Source organism: Pseudopipra pipra, chromosome 27 (assembly GCF_036250125.1).
Source record: "Pseudopipra pipra isolate bDixPip1 chromosome 27, bDixPip1.hap1, whole genome shotgun sequence".
NCBI lineage: Eukaryota > Metazoa > Chordata > Aves > Passeriformes > Pipridae > Pseudopipra > Pseudopipra pipra.
In genome coordinates, this window is record NC_087575.1 from 2,458,787 (window position 1) to 2,482,616 (window position 23,830).

At 42.5% G+C, this 23,830-nt stretch overlaps 2 protein-coding genes across 4 annotated transcripts in view; one reads left to right on the plus strand and one right to left on the minus strand.

The window, feature by feature from the left end:
- Positions 1 to 558: 558 nt before the first annotated feature.
- On the minus strand, positions 559 to 4,316 carry LSM7 (LSM7 homolog, U6 small nuclear RNA and mRNA degradation associated). Its single transcript, XM_064637708.1, has 4 exons — positions 4,203 to 4,316; positions 3,475 to 3,565; positions 2,300 to 2,371; positions 559 to 1,621 (listed from the first exon to the last, which is right to left on the minus strand). Exons 1-4 carry the CDS (start codon positions 4,251 to 4,253, stop codon positions 1,479 to 1,481), a joined length of 357 nt encoding a protein of 118 aa, XP_064493778.1. The 5' UTR covers positions 4,254 to 4,316; the 3' UTR covers positions 559 to 1,478.
- Position 4,317: 1 nt separating this feature from the next.
- The window catches only part of SPPL2B (signal peptide peptidase like 2B), a 30,711-nt gene continuing 11,198 nt past the window's right edge, over positions 4,318 to 23,830 (plus strand). For 2 of the 3 annotated variants that reach the window (XM_064637694.1, XM_064637696.1), the window contains exons 1-13: positions 4,318 to 4,454; positions 12,479 to 12,598; positions 14,742 to 14,924; positions 15,627 to 15,716; positions 16,032 to 16,171; positions 16,994 to 17,136; positions 17,967 to 18,063; positions 18,214 to 18,330; positions 19,754 to 19,835; positions 20,591 to 20,665; positions 20,800 to 20,862; positions 21,747 to 21,846; positions 22,686 to 22,763. In XM_064637694.1, coding sequence (XP_064493764.1) covers positions 4,407 to 4,454; positions 12,479 to 12,598; positions 14,742 to 14,924; positions 15,627 to 15,716; positions 16,032 to 16,171; positions 16,994 to 17,136; positions 17,967 to 18,063; positions 18,214 to 18,330; positions 19,754 to 19,835; positions 20,591 to 20,665; positions 20,800 to 20,862; positions 21,747 to 21,846; positions 22,686 to 22,763 — 1,336 coding nt within the window. In that variant the 5' untranslated portion in view covers positions 4,318 to 4,406. Of the gene's footprint in view, positions 4,455 to 11,901; positions 12,049 to 12,478; positions 12,599 to 14,741; positions 14,925 to 15,626; positions 15,717 to 16,031; positions 16,172 to 16,993; positions 17,137 to 17,966; positions 18,064 to 18,213; positions 18,331 to 19,753; positions 19,836 to 20,590; positions 20,666 to 20,799; positions 20,863 to 21,746; positions 21,847 to 22,685; positions 22,764 to 23,830 lie in introns of those variants that run through there. The other variant, XM_064637695.1, reaches the window with a different exon arrangement.

The window sequence follows — 23,830 nt, forward strand, 5'->3', positions numbered from 1 at the left end:
AGGAGCACTACTCTTCTGTGAGCCAAAGGATGAGCCCTCAGGAGATTAAAAACCAGCAGCACCCAAGTTCATACAGGCAATGTGCCACACAAGACACCTGGTCCCTCGTTTCAGAGCCTCCTGGAAAAGTCAGATTCGCTGAACTGGAATTTATTTCAAGTTCCCACCCATTTCACAGCTGACCCAGGCCAGGCTCTGAATGGGAGCACAGTGCTGTGGCCAAAATAACAGCCAGTAAAACCTGCCCTTGGCAGGAACAAAACTGCTGCTGCCACCAGAACAATTGACTCTGCCACAGCCTCCTCCTAAGGGGTCCTCAGGAAAAGCAGGTGGCAGGAGGTCACACACAGCCTACAGGCACATATCCTTGGCTGGGCAGTCTTTAAAATGCCTGACAGAGATGCACAAGTCCTCAGAAGAGGGACCAGATGCTCTCAGGCCTTTCCCATCGATTTCCTGCCCGAGTGGAACATGGCTTCTGCTCTGGTCCCTCCTGATTCTGCACTGTTTGTGTGTAATGCTAGCTGAAGTGCACTTTTACAGACTGAAAACCAGACATTTAGAAACAGATTCATTTGTATTTATTCACTCAAAACTCCTCAAATCTTGCATTTTCTGCAGTATAAAAGAAATAAAAATGTTTACTTACAAATCAAGTTATAACAAGCAGAACCATCAGTGGATAGCTACAATATAAAAATATGCAGTATTTCCAGCACTGCCTACAACTGAACATCAGAATTTTAAATATTCTTCCCCCAAAATTCCAAGTATCAAACAGATACCTCTATAAGGTTCAAGTTACTCAACAAAGAATCATCCCACAAGTTAGTCCAGTCCTTCTGTAAGGAATGTGTGAGCCAGCTGACACACAGATCACAGTGCACCAGACCTGGAACAAGTGCTGGAAAAGACCTTCTTGGCTACATCCCCTGCCAAGGTGGTGACACAGTACTAAACAAGGAAGGTAATTTCCCTGCACAAAAGAGACTGAACTCAACAGCAGGAAGAATACAGCACAATGCTTCCCAGCTGAGTACTGACATCTAAGAGGAAGAAAAACATGTTTTAATGTATTTAGGCTTTGATTTAGATTAAATACAATTTAATGTATTTAAAAATGTAAAGAATATAACCAATATTTAGGGCATTCTTAACTAATTTAATGGGTTTGTTTCAAAACTCACAAGATCAAGAGGGTCTCAGACAATTAATGACAGTTTGTTCTCTCCTGTCAGCTCTAAACAATGTAGTTACACACTCATTTGGGGCTGGTGGGGGGAAACCAGAACTTACTTCTTGCATGCCCCATCCTCACATAATTTATGGAGAGCCACAAAAATAAAAGCTGACTGTTTTTTCACACTAACAAATAGACATTCAAACTCCCTCCCCAAAACAGGAAGCTTCTCACACACTGATAGTTTTCTCCAATGACTTGCACCCTTGAAGCCTTCAGAGACAATCCAAAGAAAGCATTAACCATCTTGTTGCTGAATGAAAGGGTTTGGAATAGCTTCCATTCCATCCTGTGGACAGATAAGAACCACAGAAGTCCCCCTGCAAACCACGAGTCCCAGCTGACGTGTGTCTTCTGTCAGTTTGAATTGGTCATCTGGATCTGAAAAGCAGAGATCCACAGTTACAACAGGAAAATTAAGGAAAAGAAACCAAATTACACACATGTTTTTTCCAGGTGTCTCTGCATTGAACACATGGACTATATGGCTCAGGCAGCAGTAGCATCTGATGGCTTCAAGATATTACTGATTTACTAATTTTCAAAGCAGCACATGCCACAGTGAGCAATAAAGAACTTTGCTTTGTACACAACAAAAAAGCAGAATGCATTTATTAAAGTATTCAAAGGCCCTTTCATTCATCCAACCAATAGCACACGTGCAAGTGATTAAAAAAAAGCTCCTGGTCCCATTTCAAATATCATTTTAGATAAACATTTGGAGATCAGTGCAAATCAGAAAAAGACCCTGACTTCAGAATGCATTAGGGACAGAGAGCACCAGTGCATTCTCAGACTGGACCCAACAGGGCTGTGGATCAAGACAGAGAAACACACATTACCCAGTTCTACCACCTGCGAGATATCACTATAGTCAATAAAAATGCACTACACATCTTTTAAAAATCCCTTTTAGGAGCAAATCCAAAGCTTCAGGTGTTACCTTGTAAGCAGTCAACTTGCAGTTCCTGCTTATTCACTCATAGATCTGTAAAATTTCTGTTAAAAACCAAATCACTCAGGGAAAGGGAAGCTTTCCACAGACTGCATCTTACTTACCTCGCATGTACTCAATGGTACCGTCCAGCACGAGGTTCAGAAGAGGGTCAAAGCCTTTCAAGACACCACTTGCTATTGAAGACCACAGAGAAAATGATGATTAGAGACCAAAACCAGGTATAGAGCAACTCAAGACTTCATGAAAGGTACATTCCATTCTCCTTCAGTCAAGGCTACCAAGCAAAGGAGACCAGAGATACTAAAGAGTGCCCTCTATAGCAACAGTAAGTGCACAGAACCTGGTCTGTGCTGTGCCAACTGAAACTTAGATTTTTCAATCAATTCTTCAAAATGCTCTTCGAGACACTAACATTTTTGCTGTCAGCCCATTCCAGGGGCATTTTAAGAATACTTCTGCATAACAAATCAATACAAGTCACACGAAGGAAAAAAAAAAAGCGACCCTAAAATCAAATAAATACCCTTAATGAAGGTTTATGATAAAAATTAAGCAGGAGTGTAATATTTTAAGTGCTTTTCCTCTTCCAGGTGCCCTCCCAGCACATTACCTCTTTGGCATAAGCACTGCCTCACAGGAAGGCACTGCAGACAGACCAGCACTTTGTTCTAAAGCAGATCATGATTCCACGAGACTTGTCACCAAATAAATCACAAAACTACACAGTTTTAAAAATACACTTATCAGTAAGAAGTCCAAGTAACTTCCAAACCCTTATAAGCATCAGGTCCCAGTGGGGGGGGATTTAACCTAGCACAGGGTTAACTCAGACAAACAAGTGCCTGGGGGTAGCACTGACAGCTACATCGGGATGCTCTTCCCAGCTGCAGAGCAAGGGACAACAGAGATGGAAAGGCACGGTGACATATATTGAACCATAAACTCTGGGCAAGTTCAGCATGTTCAGAGATGAAAGGCAAGACTGAAAGGCAGGACAGTTGTGTTGATCATTACAACCATAAACGTTTCTTTGCTGCTTTAAGCGCGCCCTTGCAATGCAAAAGACCTGCCGAAAAAAAGCGGTTCAAGACAGCTAATGAAAGAAGGACAACTAATAAAAGAAGAGGCGCACCGATGAGACACAAAGGTAAAAGTACAGCCAGGAGATTAATGGAAAAGCTAAAGGAGAAAAGCTTCACAGCAATGAATAAAAGCACCCGCTAGTCCTCGCCTTCCTCGAAGGGCGAGGGGAAAGGCAAAGGAGCTCCGGGCTCACCTTCCCGCCCGCCCTGGAACTTCACCCGGATGGTCTTGTCGATGTACTTGGAGAGGTCCAAGATGCTCTCCTTCTTCTTCTTCTCCTTGTCCTACGGCAGAGAGGCACAAGGGCTGGGTTAAAGCCCTCCCGCGGTGACACACAGCCCCGGAGCGCTGCTGCGGGTGCCCGCGGCGGCGGGGCGGGAGGGCAGGGCGGGGGTGCGGGTACGGTACGGCACAGTACGGAACGATATGGTACAGCACAGCACAGTACTGCACGGTACCGCACAGCACCGCACGGAACGATATGGTACAGCACAGCACAGTATTGCACGGTACCGCACCGTACGATATGGTACAGTACAGCACAGTATAGCACAGCACAGCACGGCACAGCACAGCACCGTACGATATGGTATGGTACGGCACGGCACAGCACAGCACGGTACCGTACGATATGGTACAGCACAGCACAGCACAGCACAGCACAGCACAGCACAGCACAGCACAGCACAGCACCGTACGATATCGTACGACACGGCACAGCACAGCACAGCACGGTACTGTACGATATGGTACAGCACCGCAGCACAACGTACGGTACGATATGATATGGTATGATATGGTATGATATGGTATGATATGGTACGGTATGGTACGGCACGGCACAGCACCGGACCGGACCGGACCCGACCCGACCCCGGGGCGCCCGCGGAGCCCGGGCCGCCCCGCGCACGCCGCTCTCACCGCCATCTTCCCCGCGCCGCCGCCGCCGCCGCCGCCGCCACCGCTCGCCATTTCATTCGGCGCCGCCAGAAGTGACGTCCCGCCCCGGCCGAGCCCGTTGGCCGCTCGGACCCGGCGGGGCGGGACGTCCGGGGCGGGCTCTGAGAACCCGGTGCGGAAGGGCCCGGCCCGGGCCAGGTCGGAACAAAGCGGTAGCGGCCCGGCATGGCGGCCCCGCTCCGCCTCTGGCTGCTCCTGCACCTCCTGCCGCAGGTCAGTGGCTGCGCCGGGCCGGGCGCTCCCCGGCCGAGGGCGGGAGCGGCTGCGGGCACAGGCGGGCCCGGGCGGGTTGTGCGGGGTGGCCGGGTGGGTGTCCGGGTGGGTGGCCGGGTGGGTGGCCGGGTGGGTGGCCGGGTGGGTGGCCGGGCTCGGGGCCGCCTCGGGCCCGGAGGTGCCGCGGCCGGCGGGGCGGCCCCACAGCGGGCCCGTATCCGCAGGGAGGCGGCGGAGCGAGCGCTGCGGGCCCTGCCCGCCGCAGTCTGCCGGTGTTTGTAGATCTGCGTCTTTGGGCTCGTCTGGGACTTTTTTCTCCTTTCCGTGGTTAACAGCGTACTGCTCGTAGCTCTTCAGACCCCGGGTCCCCGTGGGCCTGGCCCGGCAGCCCCGGGGAGGGGAGCGCAGCCCAGCCCAGCCGCAGGGACGGAGCTGGGCTCGTCCCGCTCTGAGGAAGCACCAGCGGAAAAGAAGGGGGATTTCCACCAACCCTGTAATCTATCCTGAGTCTTACATTCTCATTACTTCAACATTAATTACTTTCGGAGGATAAATTTTTAAGGGTGTGACGAGTAGGCATGTAATCCCGATACAGGAGAGAGTGGATTTTTAGCTATTGTACTACATGGTATGTAACTTTTGTTTTTTAAGTTCTGGTGTTTTGTGCTCTGAAAATGTTGAAGTGTCATTTAACGTGTCGTTTAGACTTCTTAAATCTTTATTAGGTAATTTGGAGGGTACTGTGTCTTCTTGAGTATTATCGGTGTAACATCTTAACACAGCAGTCTGATTTTTCCCTCTTCTGTATCTGTCTGCATACTGATACCTTGCCAGTGATCTTTAGTTACAGTGTGGTTTGGTTATCAGCTAACTTCTTTATTTCTGCATCGTCCCCTTTTTTCCTTCATCATCTTTTTCTGGTCATCCCTTTCTTATTCCTCTGTGCATTTTGTCATCTCCACTGACACTTTGTGTGGACTGGTAGTGCCAGCATAGGCCCCACAAATTAATAAAATGCAGGAATGGGTCAAAGACTGAGATGGAGTCAGTTTGATCCAGCAGTTTGAAGAAGGTGAGCACATGGCAGTGCAGGACAGCAGGTGAGATAGCCCACTGGTGGGGACTTGGAGACCTTGCCTTCAGCTCCATGCATTGCAGCACATTCCCTTCTGTAAGCATTTGCTGTGTTTGTGCAGTGGAAGTGTTAACATGCTTGAGCAAGCTTGGGCAGACTGGCCAGGGTGCTGAAACAGCCCTGCTGCCGCAGTGAAAAATTAATGTTCTGTGTGCTGCCAGTACGTTTCTGTTAGCCAAGCTGGCTTGTTTAAAATTTGTTTGAACACCTCATATGGTGCAGTACTTCTGCATCTCTTGTGCTTGCACTTGCTGGGATGGTTTTGGGTAGTACATCCCCCTCATCCTGAGGCAGAGAGCAGTGCTCTGCTGCACTTGTCCTGTCGTGATACCCCTGTGGCTCATGGTCAGGGTCATTCTGGGGACAGAGCTGGCAGCTCTCCTCATGAGCTGCTGTGTGCATTTGCTGTGTACCAGCTGTACTCATTATCGATGGCTTACTCTTGCCTTTGTGTTGTTGGGCGTGTACCTTTGTCTCCCTCCTCGAAATAGGATAATAGAAATTTTTGTTTGTTTGTTTTTCTGTGGGGCAGGAGGAGGTGGTGTCCACATTTGCTTCTACACTCTGATTTAGGGAGAAGGAACAGCTTGGCTACTGAAGCATTGCTCTCCCAAGTCTGGGTCCTCATTTGGGAACACCTTACCTTATAGATCCAAGTGCAATCTGCACTTAGATCTTGCTTTGGTGTTCAGGTTCTCACATTTCATTTAACTTCCCATTCCTTCATGGCATTGCTACCTCTCAGTTGTCCTGTAAAAACAGCACATATACATGAGCCTTTCATTAGTGATGAATACAGTAACATGATCTGCAGGGAGTGTGCTGGATCTCACTGGCCTTCACTGTAGCAGCTTTCAGCAGATATTGAACTGTGGTGATGGTTTTATTTCAAATCAGGGTACTCTATGATGTAGGTCCAGAGAGTTGAAAAGACTGCCTGAAATTCTGGATTGAGGTGGTGGTTGACAGTTTACTCTCCTGGAATTGTTGCATTATGAATATGCAGCTCTCTCCCCTGCACAGTGTTTGTTGAAGAAGTGGGTTTTTTGTGTGCAGATTTACTGTCTGTTGTTGCTGGTCTCCAGATGAATTGGTGCAGTTCATGGGACAGAATGACCCCAGCTCCTGGGAACTCTGACATGGTACCTACTCTAAGAGTAGGGGTGGCTCGTTCTTTCCTTCTTGAGGGAACACAGCTCCCAGTATCTGTCAAATCTCTCTGAGATTCAGGTGGCCAAGTCAGCTCATAGAACTACTGAAAGTGGAAGAGGTGGATGGGGCATCCAGGTGAGTGTGGGGACAGAGGCAGGGAGGGACAAACAAGACAGAGCCACTGGGTTGGTGGCTCAGTCACTCATATTGCAGTTTCCTGAAATACTGGTGAGCTGAATTCTTCATCTCTCCCTCCTTCCATCATATAACTTGCAAGTCCCACTGCTTGTCTCTGAGCTACATCAGTTCACCAACATGACCGAAAAACTCACACAGCAAAAAAACTGGGGAGTGTTCTGCTCTTTTATGCATTAAATAAACAGTGGAAGGACCTGATGAGATTCAGAGCCAACAAACATGTCCTTCTAATGCCACAGACATTAGATTAGGTTGGTTGCCTGTTAAATTTTGCCCCTGAAATTGTTTCAGTTGTGTCAAAACCTTTTCCAATTTTGCAGCTTTATAGAAAACAGTTTGTTTTGTGTTAATTATACACTATAATGTGCTTTTTAAGCCACAGGATTAGTAAGAAGCAAATATCATAATACACATTATTGTAACATCAGCTGTTATTTTTCTGTGTTTGAAAAAGGCTGGACTTGACATCCAGACACTTGGAAAAGAGCCCTTGGGGGTTGTAGGAACATTGTATAGGATCTGCACAGGAGATGACATTTTTCTGCTGGGTTAATCTAGGATATGAAGTGATCTCTAGGAATTAAAAATCATCATAAATGTTGCCAACTGTGCCACTGAATCAGCAGCATTGCTTTGAACTTTTGTTGTCTGATACTTAGTGACATGAATAAAAACAAAACTGGAAGCATCAAAGTGGATGGGAGCAAACTTGTAGTGGCTGTTAACAGACATCAGAACTATGATTCTAAGTGATAATTGCCTTGTAAAGACGTCTGTTAATCCACTTTCTCCAAGGGACTAAATTGTTCACAGAGTTTCTAAAACTCTTCTGCTTTTAGCCCTGCTCATATTGTCTTTAATTCCTTTCATGCTTGATTTTACTTGGCTTCTGGCACACAAACCCACATAGCTTCTAAAATGTTTTGAGCACTTCACATTAGGAACCTTTTACTCCCTTAATATTCTTTTGAAGAACATCCATTAAGTAGCTCAGAAAGCAAAATAGTGTGTTACTGTCTCCAGGGTGCCATTTGGGGATTATTCCTGAGTTCCAGTAATGGTTATCTCCATGTAGCAACACACCCTTGTACTTACTCTCCTGTTTTAAAGATGTGTAGTTTATATCTTACAGATGTAAAACTTTTAACTGTACAGGTTGATTGTTCCACAAATACATAAAGCTGTTCAGTTACAGGAGTTAGTTCCTGCAAAACTGCCTGAAGATTTTGGAGAGAGTTGTACCTGTAATATTCAAAACTGAGCTATTCCATGTTCTGTTTGCTTATCTAAGCCCAGTCAGACCCTGTACAATAGGCAGGAAACACTTCTTTGTTCTGGTCTTTGGTGTGTGTCTATTTTCATCTCTCTGGCTTGTTTCTCTTGAAAGTCAAATCCAAGATGATAAGGATGGATTACTTTTCTAAACTACTTCCTTTTGTTGAAAGGGGTTTAGGTGCCATAATTGGATGCCAGAGATATGAGTTAAAAAGTCCACCAAGGCAAGCAGTTTAAGTTTTTGTTTCCTCACTGCATACACACAACAGTGTCTCCCCTTCTCCACAAATATCTTGGGAACTTGCACTGTGCTCAGGTGGTTTTGATCTGCACTGACTGATCAGTGTGACCTCCCATGCTTCAGGACTACTGTCATTGGTTATAGAGCACTTAATAAACACTAATGTTATAAAAAAAGGGGGAAAGTTGCTGCATGAGTTCACAGAGACCAATTATATACAGAAGAGCTAAATATAAAAATCTCTACCTCCTGTGTATTTTTACAATGACGTTTCTTTACTGCTTTGCTGACATCTTGCAGCAGAATGCCATCACTTCTGTGTGTGTAAAAGGGCCATTTTACAGGGGGGGTGGTAAAACACTAGCACAGGTTGTCCAGAGCAGCTGTGGCTGCCCCATCCCTGGAAGTGCTGAAGTCCAGATTGGATGGGGCTTGGAGCAACCTGGGCTTGTGGAAGGTGTCCCTGCCCATGGCAGGGGGTTTGGACCAGGTGACCTTTAAAGGTCCCTTCCAACCCAAACCATTCTATGGTTCTTAAAAGTGTTCCAAAAAGCATCTTTTTACCCTGAGTGCTTCCTTAGGGGTACACGGTAACTTCTGTGTAGTGGGGTTTGAAATAAAGAGGGAGAAATAAGTGATGGATTCTTTTAATGGATTTTTGAACATGCTTGTTAAGACATGACTTTGCTGCTGACTTCAGTCATCTTTAGTATCTTGTTCCTCAGATGCTACCTGGAGAAACAGATGTGTAAGTTGTATTTGTAAGAGTGTAACTACATAATTATTGATTCATTGGTGTGTTTGGCTTATGAATGTTAAACTAGATGTTGACAGATTAGTCTGTCACAACTTTCTCTCTAATTAGCAGCAGCAATGCTTAGGGATTTCTCTCCAGAACAAGGTTTCATCAGTTCTGGTAGGCACAAAGTGATTTCCTTGGGGAAAGCTGAGTCAGAGCAATAGAGCAATTAAACATGTCTTCAGTCAATGACTTCAGTTTTGTTTGAGTGTTGGACAGGAGAAAGACAAGGAAGAATGGAAAGGGAGGAGTTGGGTGTGTGGGTAGAGGAGAGTAGGACACAAAGGGGGATGGTAGAAAAAGATAGTTGGGGGGGGTGGTTTGTTTGTTTTGAGGTTTTTTCAGTTTCTGAACCCACTGCTGGTGGTGAACTGCTGGTCTCTGCTCATCCTGTGTCCTGGGGTCACTAATGAATGGCAGTGAGTGTTCCACCACAAACCAAGTGTGTGACTAGTTCAGGGGAGCACCAGGTCAATTACTGTAGGTGTTTCAGAGATTTTATTTCTGTTTAAACACAAACTTCAAAGTGCTAAGTGCTAGTAAGGATTATTGAGTGTCCTCAATTAAAATGGAGACCCTTCCCTTTACAATAGGAAACAAATGCTCTTGGAACACAGAAATGATAATGGGAAGAATCCAGTTACATTGAGCAGTGTTTGGTATTCCTAAGCACTGCATTCCCAAATCATTGGGCTAAAATAGTATTTTGAGACTGCTACAATTAATATGTGGTCAGTTTTTTCCTGTGTAATAGCTCATGAGAAGTTAAAGTACAGCTATAATTTGCATTTGCTCTCTCTTTTTATAATCTATTACCAGACAACACTACTTGAACATTGAAGTAGTTCTGTAAGAGCACTGAGATGCTCTGAAGCAGCAATTGAAGATCAGCAAGACTCTCCTTCAAAAAGAAGCATTGATCTGGATTTGTATAATTGAATTACATTTTTAAAAAAAAAAGCCCTCAAAAGTTAGTTTTTTGTCCTACTTTCTGAGCATTTCTTTTGTATCTCGGTGTCTTTTTGTCTGAAACATTAAAAGCTTTTTGCAGCAGCTGGTCAGAGCTTAAATTGAATTCTTAAGGTGTTGGTTCAGACCTGAGCAGATGGTCACAGAATGCACGTGAGCAGACTTGGTACCGAGGAACTGATGTTTGGTATTTTGTATGAAGTAAAGAGTTCTTAACTTACACTTTTTCAATGAGTGGAGATGGTGCCTGACACTCCTTCCAAGACAGAGCCTGCAATCCCAGCCTTGCTGCCCCGAGGAGCACAGAAGTGTCCCCCAGAACTTAATGGTGACTTGGCTGATGTTAAAATTGACACTCTGAATGCCTTCTTGTTCCAGCCAGGACAAGAGCCTCTTGTCAGAGGGAGAAGCATCACAAGGGGCCCATTTGTCATTTAGAAATGGGCAGCAGGATTTGTTTCAGAGTCCTTAGTCTGTAAGAACAGAGCTCACGACACACTTTGTGTTTCTTCAACACCTTCTGAGGGTGGGGAGGATTTACAATTATTTTGGCTCAATTAATATGAGAATGAAGTTAAAAGCAGCACGTTTTGCAGTTAGATGCAGTTTGAGCACTGAACAAGCAGAGTACATACAGTGTAGTGTATCACAACTGTGAGGATGCCTAAAATTGGTATATTTGCTCCATGTTAGTATGTTTACTTTTCTCCGTAGTCCTTGTTCTCTTTCTCCAAATTCCTACAGGATTATGTTCTCTTACTTCAGTTTCCAGGAGTTTTTCAGAAGGATTGTGACATTTACATGATGCAAAAGGTGGCTGACCTCCTTATAAAAACAAGCATGACATTCTATGGCATCAAATATCTTTGTTTAATCATCTACCTGGTTGTGGCCTCTTCCAGTCTCTTCCAATTCACTGTGGGGACAGAGTGAGAAACACAGAAGGCCTTGACACTGTGCACAGTGTTCAGCAATAACTAAAACATTAGTTTGTTATCAGTGTTGGTTTGGACACAGATCTAAACCACTGCACCATACCAGCTGCTGTGAAGAAAATTAACTCCATTCCAGCCAGGCACAGGACAGGCCTCTAATTATAAATCCTAGATATGTAATCTTCAGTACTTATAGCATATATTGTTGGAGTTTTGGCAGCAGTGACTGCTGGTCGCTGAAGCAGGAATAAATAAATGCAGTATGTGGATTTGAGAGTCTACATGTGCTACTAGGACAGAAAAAGAGCTGCTGCTGCTGTGGGGTCTTATCACATCTACAGCAAAGGTGTCCGAGGTTGAGTTTTGGTGTGATGTGAATCTAGAGTTGATTGTTACTTTAGGCTGTGCTTTCAAGAGTTGTTAAGGGCCAGGCCTCTTATTCATATAATGGTTTGACTGCTAAAGGACCTTAGACATCATCTACTCCCAGGTCCCTGACATGGAGTGGGCTAGACCAGGCTGTTCAAAGCTATATCCACCCTGGTCTTGAACACTTCCAGGGGTGGGGCAGCCACAGCTTCTCTGGGCAACCAGAGAAGGTTGCCAGGGCCTCACCACCCGTAGAGTAAAGAATTCCTTCCCAATATCCCATCTAACCCTGCCTCTGTCAGTGGGAAGCCACTCCCTCTTGTCCTGTCCCTCCATCCCTTGTCCCCAGTCCCTCTCCAGCTCTCCTGGAGCCCCTTTAGGCCCTGCAAGGGGCTCTCAGGTCTCCCTGGAGCCTTCTCTTCTCCAGGTGAACCCCCCCAGCTCTCCCAGCCTGGCTCCAGAGCAGAGGGGCTCCAGCCCTTGGAGCATCTCCATGGACTGCTCTGGACTTGCTCCAACAGGTCTGTGTCCTGGAAGCCCCAGAGCTGAGCACAGTACTCCAAGTCTCATGTGTGTTCCACAGTACCCCAGCTTCTTTCCCTTGCTCTGGTTATACCCATGTATGCACCAGTCTGGCTGTGTTGTTTGTGGCTGAGGTTTTTGGTTTCTTTTGTTGTTTTTTTTTAAAACACATACAGTAAGCTTTCATTTGATTCTTTGACCACTTGCTGTGTAGGGGGGAATCTGCCTAATGTATCTTGAAGTCTTTCTTTGAAGCATGATGGAAATGATAACAAATTCCACTGTACTCCTTGCACAGATACAGAAACTTTGTAGAATCTTTTCTTAAAGAAATACAAAGCAGGCCAGTCAACAGCAAGTTATGTCCATCACTTCTGCTATTTTATGTGACTTAAAATTCTCATGGTGAAATTTTTGTTATGTTTTCAGGTGTACTGCGAGTATGGGATGGTACATGTCCTTTCAGAGAAGGGGAGCAGCAAAGGAAAAGACTACTGTATCCTCTTCAACTCTCAGTGGGCCCATTTGCCACATGATCTGGGTAAAGCTGTAAGTACCTAGCTAAGTAATGACAGAAGAATGCACTCAAAAATGCCTTTGTTTCAAGGAAACTTGTAATTTCTTACTTGGATTAGTAGAATTTGAACCAACTGCTTTGTTTGCTCTTACCTAGAAAATATTTTTATCTCTTAAGATCACTCTAGGCAGTACTAAGATAGCAATATTCATTTCCAGGCAGAGGTAATGACTATTACCGGTTCAAAACAAAAATCTTCCAACACTGTGATCAATGAAATGAAAATGACACATAGCTGGGGTTGGAAAGGAGTTTTTGTATATCAACATGATACAAGAAGATACCACGTGCTTTGTTAATGTACTGAACTGTGAGCTTTAGTGCTTTCTTAGTGATTCATAGTTTTGTCAAGTGTAAGATTAAGTAGTCACAAACTGTGTCAAACTTTTGCTGCATTCTCCAAATCTGTGTGAGCTGACAATTGGGTCAGTTCTTTATTCTGTGAGGAGAAGTTACTGTCACTGGGTGATGAAATCAGCAAATGCACTTTGATGAGCTACTAATAGAGGAAGATGTAGTTGACTGATACTTGGTTCATTGTGTTCCTCGATTTACCAGTTGAGTGCCCCACAGAATTATTGGTGTTCCTTATTGGTGTATAATCAAGTCTTAATTACTGTGATGAGTTCATTGCAACTGCAGATCAGTCCCCAGATACATCAATAGCTGCCTTTGCCTTGTGCAGACCCAGCTGATAAACTCTTGCCCTTGCCCTCACTGTCTAACATGAAGCAGCACTTACATGACAGACTTGTATTTATGAGGGTTGGGGACTGTACTGTAAACATCTCATTTCAATCAGTCTCATAAAAATTCACTGGAAATATCTTTCAGTAGCTCTGCAGGAGCCAGTCTAGTCCAGAATAGCTTGCAGAGACACTTCCACAGACACATGGGTTGGGTATGCTGGATCCCTTGCATATCTCCATTTCCTTCCTCAGTTCTCTCTTGCTTTTCCCTTCTTTGACATTCTCCCTCCTTCTCCTTCCATACTCCAGCAGTACAATTCATTAACTGAGGTGGTGCAGTGCACCAGCCTGAGCTCACTCTGCATTTGTGTTCTGCTCTGATAGAGTGATAAGCTTACCTGAAACTTGGACAACCAGGAAGTGTGTGCAGAGAATTTTACTGTCTCTAAAGTAGGAGTCAGGTTGGAGACAGCAGTTTTCTAAATAAGCCTGGAGCTACCAACAGCCTGGTGCTTACCTTCCCCTCCTAAAAGCAGAGAGTCTGTCACACAGGTATTTTATCATGTACCTGTGGGTTTCTAACACAGAGTGTTCCATCTGCCAGTTTTTCAGTTTAAAACTTTACCCTGACACTTCCCAAACCTAACAGCTCACCTCCAGTGAGGACTGAGACCTGCTTCTCTTAGCACAGCTCAGGTATTGATAGATAATTTTCAGTTTTCAGATGACTTGCAAACAGAACTGGGCAAAGATGCTGGTGGTTGTTTAGATTTTGCAAGGAACAATTTGTGCCAGTGTTACTTCTAAAATGTTGAAGTGTCTTTGGAATGTTCCTGTTTAAACACACCAGACTGGATGTCTTTGGGTCTCTGGAGGGTTAAAACTAAGGAATTGGGGCAGGCCTGCAATATCTGTGGATCACAAGCAGTGAGAGAAGCAGCCTAGAATCCAGTATTTAAGTACTTGGGATACAAAATCTCAGCTCACTGAATATGGTAGGTTTCAACGTGGAAGTTTATTTTTGTTGCCCGTGCATTTGTACTTTCCCCCAGCCTGTGTTTCAGTTTCTAGCTGTTCATCCCAGCCTGCCACTCTGCCACCCCAGCAATGGTAACACTTTGCTTTACTCCTCCCACATCTTGGTTGCAGGCAGCAGAGCAGCAGTGGTGCTGAAGAAAACAAATGCAAGTGCAGATCATAACTCAAATTTTATTACCAGTAGACTTCTGCACAATAAGGTGAAGCAAGGCAGGACCCAGCATAATAGAGAGGGCAGCACTGTTTTGTGTTTCTCTGAGAATACTCAAATCACTCCATTACTTAAAAGTTTTAAATTGCCCTTTAGAAACTCTGTGGTTCCTGCTCTTCTTTTATAATTTTGTTATATAGATATATACATGTGTGTGTTTAACTGGGTTTTTTTCAGTCACTTCTGCAACTCCAGGATCAGACAGCATCTGTTTTGTGTTCTCCTTCTGATGTACCTGATGGGGGATTTAATAATCAAATCCCCATGGTGATGCGAGGAAATTGCACCTTCTATGAGAAAGTGAGGCTTGCTCAGATAAATGGAGCTCGTGGGCTGCTGATTGTTAGTAGAGAGAGACTGGTGAGTCTCTTTTTATCTTTCTATGTTGCTGATACTCCTCTGGTGTTAGATATTGTCTTGTCTTTGGTGCACATTGCTGGTATTTAATGCTTCTCTTTAAAATAAATAATGTGTGTGTATTCTGCCTGTGTGTACATTGCATAATTATGTCTGGAAATCATACATCTGAAGGAATTATAAATGAAACAACAAGAGGCACTCACTTAAGCAGGAAGAGTCTGCACAGAGCTCATGTGATATTCAAGTCAAGAGCTCAGTATTACTGTTATTCCATGTGAAATACTGGAATCAGAGGAGGAGACTGGTTTCTTGACTCTGTTGTACTACCACACTGAATCTGGTGCTTTAGATTCAGCTGGAGCATCACCAGCATGTGTTTTGTAAAATTAGTAGTTTTGAAAATCAAATTAGTAGGTTTGAGTACAGTCAATACTAGAGGCACACATCAGCCCTAAACCCATGACCCTGATGTGCAAAAGATACTGCTTGAATTTTGGTTGCTGCATTTTGCTGTTGCAGTCTTTAATGACTTCTGTTTTACTGGGAACAGTCATACATTTTGACCATTGAGTTTTTGCTGTCATTATGTTCCTTTCTAGAACATTTTTCAAATTGGCAGAAACAGAACTTGCAAGTTTAACCCTTTTTAAGCAGTAGAATTATTAGCAGAAATATTCTTACCTCCTCTGAACTGTCTTTCAGGTTCCTCCTGGGGGAAACAGGAGTCAGTATGAAGAGATTGATATTCCTGTGGCTCTGCTCAGCTATACTGACATGTTAGATATTGGCAAGGTAAACTTGATGCTAAATGCTCTCATTTAGATTATCTCATGTAAGAGAATATTATCTCATGTAGGAAGCTGTACTCATGAAGATTGCATTATTGGGTTTTGGAAAAAATGCAGATCTCTTGGGATTTCTCATCTTTGGAATAAAATCAAAATGGAGCCTGGGGCTGGAAATAAATATCACTAATAGCAGAGCCAATAGATTACTCTTAAGTGTTTATAATAAAGCTTGATTCTGAGCTTAGTGAAAATTAAATAAGAGAACCTTTGCTAAGGTAGCTTTTTGGATGTCCTTCACAACTCATGTTTACCTCCACAGAGTTTTGGCAGCTCAGTGAAAGGGGCAATGTATGCACCAAATGAGCCTGTGCTGGACTACAACATGGTGATTATCTTTGTCATGGCTGTGGGGACTGTTGCAATTGGAGGCTACTGGGCAGGAAGCAGAGATGTGAAAAAGTGAGTAACTGGAATTCAGCCCATCAGTTTTCTTGTATTTGTCATAGAAAAAAAAAAAAAAAACATTATGGTGGTTATGTGAAGATCACCTGGCAGGTCTGCTAGTGAGGTTTAGAGACTGTCTGTGTAAGCAGAATGGGAAAATACTGGTGTGATGTTTGAAAGGCCCTGAGTCTTCTATTGACTTGATCACTGTAGGAAATCATTACAGTATAAGTTGCATGTAGAGTGTTTTAGTATTTTGCCATGTCAAAAGGCCAAACCTTTGAAAAGCTCAAAAAAAGAAAGTTATAAAGTAATAGGCTTCCTGTTGGGCTTTTGCAAAATTCCACCAGAAAAATATCTTGTTAAAAACAAAAACCAAACCTGCTTTTACTGGTATAATGCAAACCAAATTGATTAGGTGGCTAACATATGCTATGTTTGTTATGAATCTTTTAATGGGATTTTATGGTTACTTTTTCCCAGTAAGGCTGGGGGAGGAGGTGATTGTGTCATGCTTATTTCTAACACTGGCATAACCTCACTTAAGGATTTCTTCCGAAGTCAGCCAACTGTTCTGTGGTAATTTTCAGGATTCAGTTGAGTTCTTGGTGAATGAAAATAGCACTCTGGACAAACTAATGCAGCAGTTACTGGTTTGTGCATTGTTCATACATCCATGGGAAATGTGGTGTTCCACTGACTTGAGTGGGAGTCAAAGCAGGCACTGGTGTTGTGACATGTTTTCCAACCTCACATATTTCTTACTGAAGATTCAGCACCCTTGTGTGTTTTGTTGCAGAAGGAATGTACTCACTGTAGCCACTGTTACTCTTTCAGGAGGTACATGAAGCACAAACGTGACGATGGGACAGAGAAACACGATGATGAAACAGTGGATGTGACCCCAATCATGATCTGTGTGTTTGTAGTGATGTGCTGCTCAATGCTCGTCCTGCTTTATTTCTTCTATGACCACTTAGGTACTCCTGAGGCTGTATTTGTATTGGTACATTTTCAGTATCACGAGGCTGTCATCGTTTAAAGAGCATTTTTACTGTGAAAATAATTATGAAATTTCTGTCTTCTGTCATGTTTCTTCATCCCAATATGATTTAAAACCCTGTAAGAAAACCCACTGGGTAGATTTCTACTTTTAGTGAGGCTGGATTAGGTGATCATAGAGCTTCTTTCAAACATTAAAGTCCATTAAGTAGATACAGACTTAGTATCTTCCACCTTCTGTTCTTGTGTTCTCAAACCTATTCTTGTCTCTCCATTATTGTTCAATTTGAAGTCAAGTTATGGGATCCAGGATCAATTTTTCTTATCTTTATAAAGATGATAAATTTCTATTGATCATTTATTAAACTGTTTGACAAAAAACCATGAGAGCCTAATGGACTGGAACTGCCATCCCTATATTTCTGAGGAAGTAGTGGGATGTGCATCCCATCTGAATTAATTAATTTTGCTACTGAGTGATTTTAAGAGTTCCCTTATAGTGCTCCTGTATAAAGAAAAGATAAACACTTCACTATAGGTTGCCTTTTAGGCTTATGACTTACTTTAAGAATATTAGCACAGAGGTTTTGATTTGTTGAAGTAGGTATTGCATAAAGTACACCTGAGTGAAAGGAGCTAGAATTAGATAGTCAAAGAGCATAAATCTAATCAAGAATTTACCTTTCACTGCTTAAATGTTAGCCTTATTTCTCATTTAGGCTTATTGACTGTTCTTTATTCAGCCAGGATATGAAAAAAAGGATCTCTTGCATCATCCAACTTGGACTTAGTACTTTTTTTTTCTCAGTCTATGTTATTATAGGGATATTCTGCCTGGCTGCCTCAATTGGTCTCTACAGTTGTCTGTCTCCCTTTGTAAGAAGATTCCCCTTGGGAAAGTGCAGGTATGTGGCAACTCCTAAATTTTTAACAGGTAAACTTAGGTTTTTTATACTGTTTGGTAGGTGTGGGATTTACAAGGTGGCTTCGTATTTCAAAATGTTTATAAAGAAAGAGACACAGACAACTGTAGCTTTCCTGTGCTTTGTTTTCAGAATCCCAGACAACAACTTGCCTTATTTTCACAAGCGTCCCCAGGTCCGGATGCTGCTTTTGGCAGTATTTTGTATCTCTGTCAGTGTGGTCTGGGGAGTCTTCAGAAATGAAGATCAGTAAGTGTACATTTTATTTTCTGTGCTAAAAATTGTGATATGCTTTACAGTATAAGTAACTGACATCTACACAAGCCTAAATGCATCTGGAATTTAGGAGTGACAGGTAGAAATTCTTAGTTGTTCCTTATGTACTTCACCTTTTTCTTGTTGGTTTAATTACAGAAAACTGCCTCTTGTTAAGTTTAATTTCTCTGAGTCCCAGTCAGTATTCTGAGCTCTTTGACTTCAGGCAGCTTCTCAGAAGGGGAATGGAAAGTTGGACACAAGTTGTCTAACTTATTTCTTCATGAGAATAAGAGCTGGGAAGATTGTGAGATCTGTAGTTTCTTTCAGCTGTCTGGTGTTAGTCAGTAATTCTCTACATCCAGTGTTGCTGCTGTACCTAACTGTAGCATGTGCTTAGCAGTTTTGTTAGAGGTGGATATTTTATGGTGTGTTGTGGTTTGGTTTTGATTTGGGGTTTTTTACCTCTTACCTCACTCCCAGATGCTCCAGTCTCCCCATATATACAGGATGTGTTCATCTTCTTGGTCCCTCTGTCAGGGATTCAGCATTGGAAGTGAAATACTGGCTTGTGTTTCTGCTGGTGATACCAAAGATGTCTGGCTTGTGCCTTGAATGCCAATTACTGTATTTGTGTAGTCCATGTTCTGTGTGCATCATTCAGTGACAAAACTCAAATCCAAGAAGCATCAACCCTGAAACACCTTTTAGAGAGATAAGTGTCAGGCTGAGGAGCACAGAAGTGCTATAGAGATATCTCAAGCTGTGATATTTGGGATTAAGAAATCCCATTTTTTGCCTCAAAGCTGGAGTGGGCCTGAGCATCTCCTGCACAAACCTCCATCAGCAAGTGCACAGGGATTGATCCCAACAGAATAATCTCTTATCTGCACCTAGACCCTAGCCATTTTAGGGGAAAGGGTTGCCTCAGATCCTGCTTCTCTTTGATCCTAACAGTGGAGAGTAAAGCAAAGAGCACTTCTGTACTGCAAAGGAGAGTCAAAAACCAGCCCCAACTGTAGATTTGCCTCAGCACACAAGAGTTCTGAGGCCCCAACACCTCCTGTTTTGGTATCCAGTGACCTCATTAGGTCAGTTTTCGATCCACCTCACTGCTCATTCAGCTCGTACTTCATCAGTCTCTCCAAGAGAAGATTCTCAGTAGAAAGCTTTATTGAAGTCTACATAGACAGTGTCCTATCCACCTTCCCTCCTCTCCCAGTCACTTCTGTGTGGAAGGTTATCAGGTTGATCAAGCACAACTTCCATTTGCAAATCCACACCCATAACAACATTGATTTCGAGCAAGCACTTTGAAAAAGTTCTTTTTTTGTCCCAAGCAGGTCCTTAGTGAGGACAAGGCTTGGTCTGCCTTTCCTACTGTTTCCCACAAAAATGTTGCTCTCCTCTTTTTAAGGTGGGCCTGGGTTCTGCAAGATGCTTTAGGAATTGCTTTCTGTCTTTACATGTTGAAAACAATTCGCCTGCCTACGTTTAAGGTATGAAAGTTAAACAGATGTAAAGAGAGGATATTTGCATGTATGAACAGAGCAGTCACTTATAATGGTGTACACTGGCTTGGAAATGCACTTAACATTCATATGCAGCTGGGAAAAGAGGGATGTAATTAATATAATGTAGACCAATAATTGGCATGTGATTGTTCTGTAGAATGTTGGCCAGTAAATCACACACCACCCACTCATTTGTGGATTTTGTTTTGATGAGGGAGTTTTGTTTGTTTGTTTTCAAATTGACACACAATTAATGCATCATTCTGCTGGGGTTTTTTTCAAATCTTTCTGAACTTAGTATCCTCAGACAAAAATCAGTATTAGTCATTTAGTTGCCCCTTAAGCAGCTCTTCAAACTCTGCTTCAAGGTATCTTCACCTATAAATTTGTATAAACTGGCAGCATGTAGGTGGAGAGTGTTTCAAACTGTGCCTGGCATCCTCCACTGCAGAACTTCTTCATATTTCCTGGCAAACTGAAAAGGCACCATTTGCAGATTTTACATGATAAAGAATTTTAGGGACCAAAATGTAATTTTGTGTCCAAGAATTACTTGTTTTTATATGGTGCATGCGAGACCCAACTCCTCCATCTAAAAGATTCAGGAATTATGAAAAATATATGAGTGGCTTGTTTTACTCTTTGTTAGCTTTTTCCTTGAGCACTCTGCTAATTATTAATTCTTGGCTGTTTATTAGTGCATAGTGTGTAAATACCAAGTATCTTGTCTCTTCCTTCAGGGTTGTACCTTGCTCCTGCTGGTTCTTTTTGTGTATGATGTATTCTTTGTATTTATCACACCTTTTTTAACAAAGGTAAGTAAAATACTTCTGTGTTGGCTGCTGCCCACAGAGCAGAGTGTAACGACCTGTTTCTCTGTGTGTTCCCTACATGATCCCAGAGCTGCTGGGTGAAATGCTGATTTACAATTTTCCCCTTTTTAATTTAGACTGGGGAGAGCATAATGGTGGAGGTGGCTGCAGGCCCATCGGATTCTGCCACTCATGAGAAGGTACTGCATGTAGCCTGAAAATCTAAAAGTCTAAGTCTGAAAACTATCTTCCAACTATTACACTTCTAACTTTCCTAAAATTCAAAGACCAGAAAGCTGGAGATGCCAGTCTGAAAAGAACTTAATGTGGGAATTAAGTGCTCCTGAGCACTTATTTTGAGGCGGGCAAGGCAGACTTGTAGTGGTTCATCACACCAGCTTTGGTTTTCCTTTGTCTTTCTTTAAAAGGCTTTCAGTCTAAGGAAGCTGGTTAGCTCAGCTTCACAAAAACCTGGCCACAGAATGAATTGTAGAAAACAATAATGAAAGTACAAGCAGATAGGATTATTTTGATACTAATATAAGAAATAAAAAAATAACATAAAGGTTTCTTTAATGTACTGTAATAAAGAGAATTGCAATGGACCTTGGCATACTATGCCTCAGCATTGCAAATTGTGTAATAAAGAGGAATAAATTGTGTAATAAATAACTGGGGGGCAAGGGAAAAGTCTTTAAAGTGATTTGAAAAATGTGCTTTTTAAAATTATTCATGTCTTTGCTCTTGTGAGACTTTTATTGCAGCCAGATGAATTAACTGTATAAATGGTTATTTCTTATGCTTGTAGCAGCTTACCTAAATTTTTTACATTCCTGCAGTTAAAGCAGAGTTGATACCCTACTGCATGTGAGGATTTTGAAATTAATATAGTGTATTTCATCACTCCTATCTTATGCATTTTGTTAGATGTCAGTAATATTGTATGTAATATGAATGTAAAAAAAGATACATTTGCTGTATGCAAAGCCTGCAGTTTGAGTACAACAGGAACAAGTTCTGGAAGGTGGTGCCACTGTATAGAGAAAATGGCTTTTTATCAGACATGTGTCTCTCTCATTCTAAGCTCCCAATGGTCCTGAAGGTTCCACGACTGAATTCCTCACCACTGGCTCTGTGTGACAGGCCTTTTTCTCTGCTAGGATTTGGAGACATTTTAGTTCCAGGTATTGTTTAGCAGGTTAAGAATTTTACTTGTTACACTGTCATATTAGTTTATTCCTCTTGTACTTCTGATTCAAGTGGAAAGTTTGATTTGACTGTTATAAACCTGATAAATTTGTGAGTAGAGCTTCCTTTTTTTTCTGCACTATTCACCTTCTCAATAAGAAATTAAATTAATTTTATGGTTCACTTTCACGTGCAGTGATGTCAACAAATATAGAGAAATTGCAAGAGTTGATTTAGCAACTGATTTTATGCTGTAAAACATCTTTAATAGTCTGGTGATAAAGGAAATTATTTGTCCATTTGCACATTGTTTCAGTACACACATCTGACCATTCAAACCTTCCTAATTTTGTTAGTGATACTACATTCAGTGTTTCTACCCCACCTTCTCTGAAATTTGATTTTAGATAGAATGTAGAAGAACACCTGGCATCACTGCAGGTGAAAACAAGTATACACCTTCTGGCTTTCAGATTTCTTCTGGGAAATCAACTGTTGATTTTCTTGTATTTTGGGAGATATAATGAACAAAATCTTGTTGTGAACACTGTGTTTTTACAACTGTTTAGTAAGGATCAGATGATGTTTTTTATCTATGAGCTATGTATTTGAAGCTATTAATTTTACTACTGGAGTGCTTTTGTTGTACTGGACTGGACTTGTGCTATCCTATAACTGGTCTGTAAGTTGTGCTGTCATGGTGTTTAAACACAGGGTTCCAAGGAAGTGTTGGGGGAAAAAATTCTTAAAAGGTCCTAGCTGGTTTGATGATTTTGCATGTCTTAGTGTGTGACTATAGGTTGAAAGCATGTTTAACTGTTCTTTCCTTTCCTAGGCTTACTGGTAGCCTATTGCCATAGATTTGATATTCAGGTGCAGTCATCCAGAGTCTATTTTGTAGCCTGCACAATAGGTATGTACCAGAGTGACACCTGAATGCAAGACCTACAGGAGTTGCTCCCTCTTGAAAGCATGTCCTCAATCTTGCATGGCATGGTTTTACCCTTCTCCTTTTATTATTAAACAGAAATATTTTAGCAAAGTGCTTTCAAGGCTAGATCTTCCAGCACAAAACCAGCTGGTGTGGCTTTCCTGAGCTGTTCTGTCTGCCATGTGTAAGGGGAGCTTCTTGTTGCCATGGCTCCAAAGGGTCTCACTAGAACCCCTGCAGCTCCACTATCTTTACATGTGCTCACCTCTGCTCATTCTGGTTTCTTGATTCATGAATCTTTTGAGTTTATGGTGCGTGAGAATTCAGGTTCAGGGATATCATCCTTTGACTGTGTTCCTAATTTTTTGTGTATTCTGAAGACCCATGAGCTGTGATGCAGGGAATTGTATTATGATGACTATAACACATCTACATTGGTTTTCTTCCTTAATTTGTAGAATCCACAGAGTTAAATGCCATGGGTGTAAATACACCTGATGAATAGGATCTGACAGGTTCCTCTTGGCTTTCTTACAACACACTTTTGCCAGCAAAGACTTCCAATGCTTGCAATTAATGTAGTGAAAAATTTTCATGAGCAACTGCTGTAGAAATTCTTTGGAAAAAATACCTAGGTCATGGAGACTCCTAGCAGGGTTAGAGAGATGTTTTTATTTCAATGGTCCAAGCCATTTCCTCTCATACATACTTAAACTGTTGTCTTACCTGGTATTTTCAAAATTATATCATTTGCAGAAAATGATAGAAAATGTATTGATAAAGAGTCAGCAGTGTGGTATTGCAGCACTGAAAAGGGCTCAGTTTGCAAGGTGGAGTCATCAGTTATGAGAGAAATGATTATTCCTCTCAATTTGTCATTTAAGACTGAATCTTAACCAGGATCCCTGGTGCCAGACAGTCATTGACATACTGGAGTAAATCCAGTGGAGACCTTCAAGATGGCAGAGGGCTGGAGCACATGGTTGTAAAAGAAGAGAAGGCAAAAAAAAGAAAAGAAGAGATTCTGTTGCTGTCCCACAACTGCCTAA

Coding starts and splice junctions, on each gene's coding strand:
- LSM7 (XM_064637708.1), bottom strand. CDS start 4,253: ATGGCGAGCGGTGGCGGCGGCGGCGGCGGCGGCGGCGCGGGGAAGATG. Junction 3,566..4,202: donor GCGGCGCGGGGAAGATGGCG/GTGAGAGCGGCG, acceptor TCTCTGCCGTAG/GACAAGGAGAAGAAGAAGAA. Junction 1,622..2,299: donor TACCATTGAGTACATGCGAG/GTAAGTAAGATG, acceptor TCTGCTTTTCAG/ATCCAGATGACCAATTCAAA.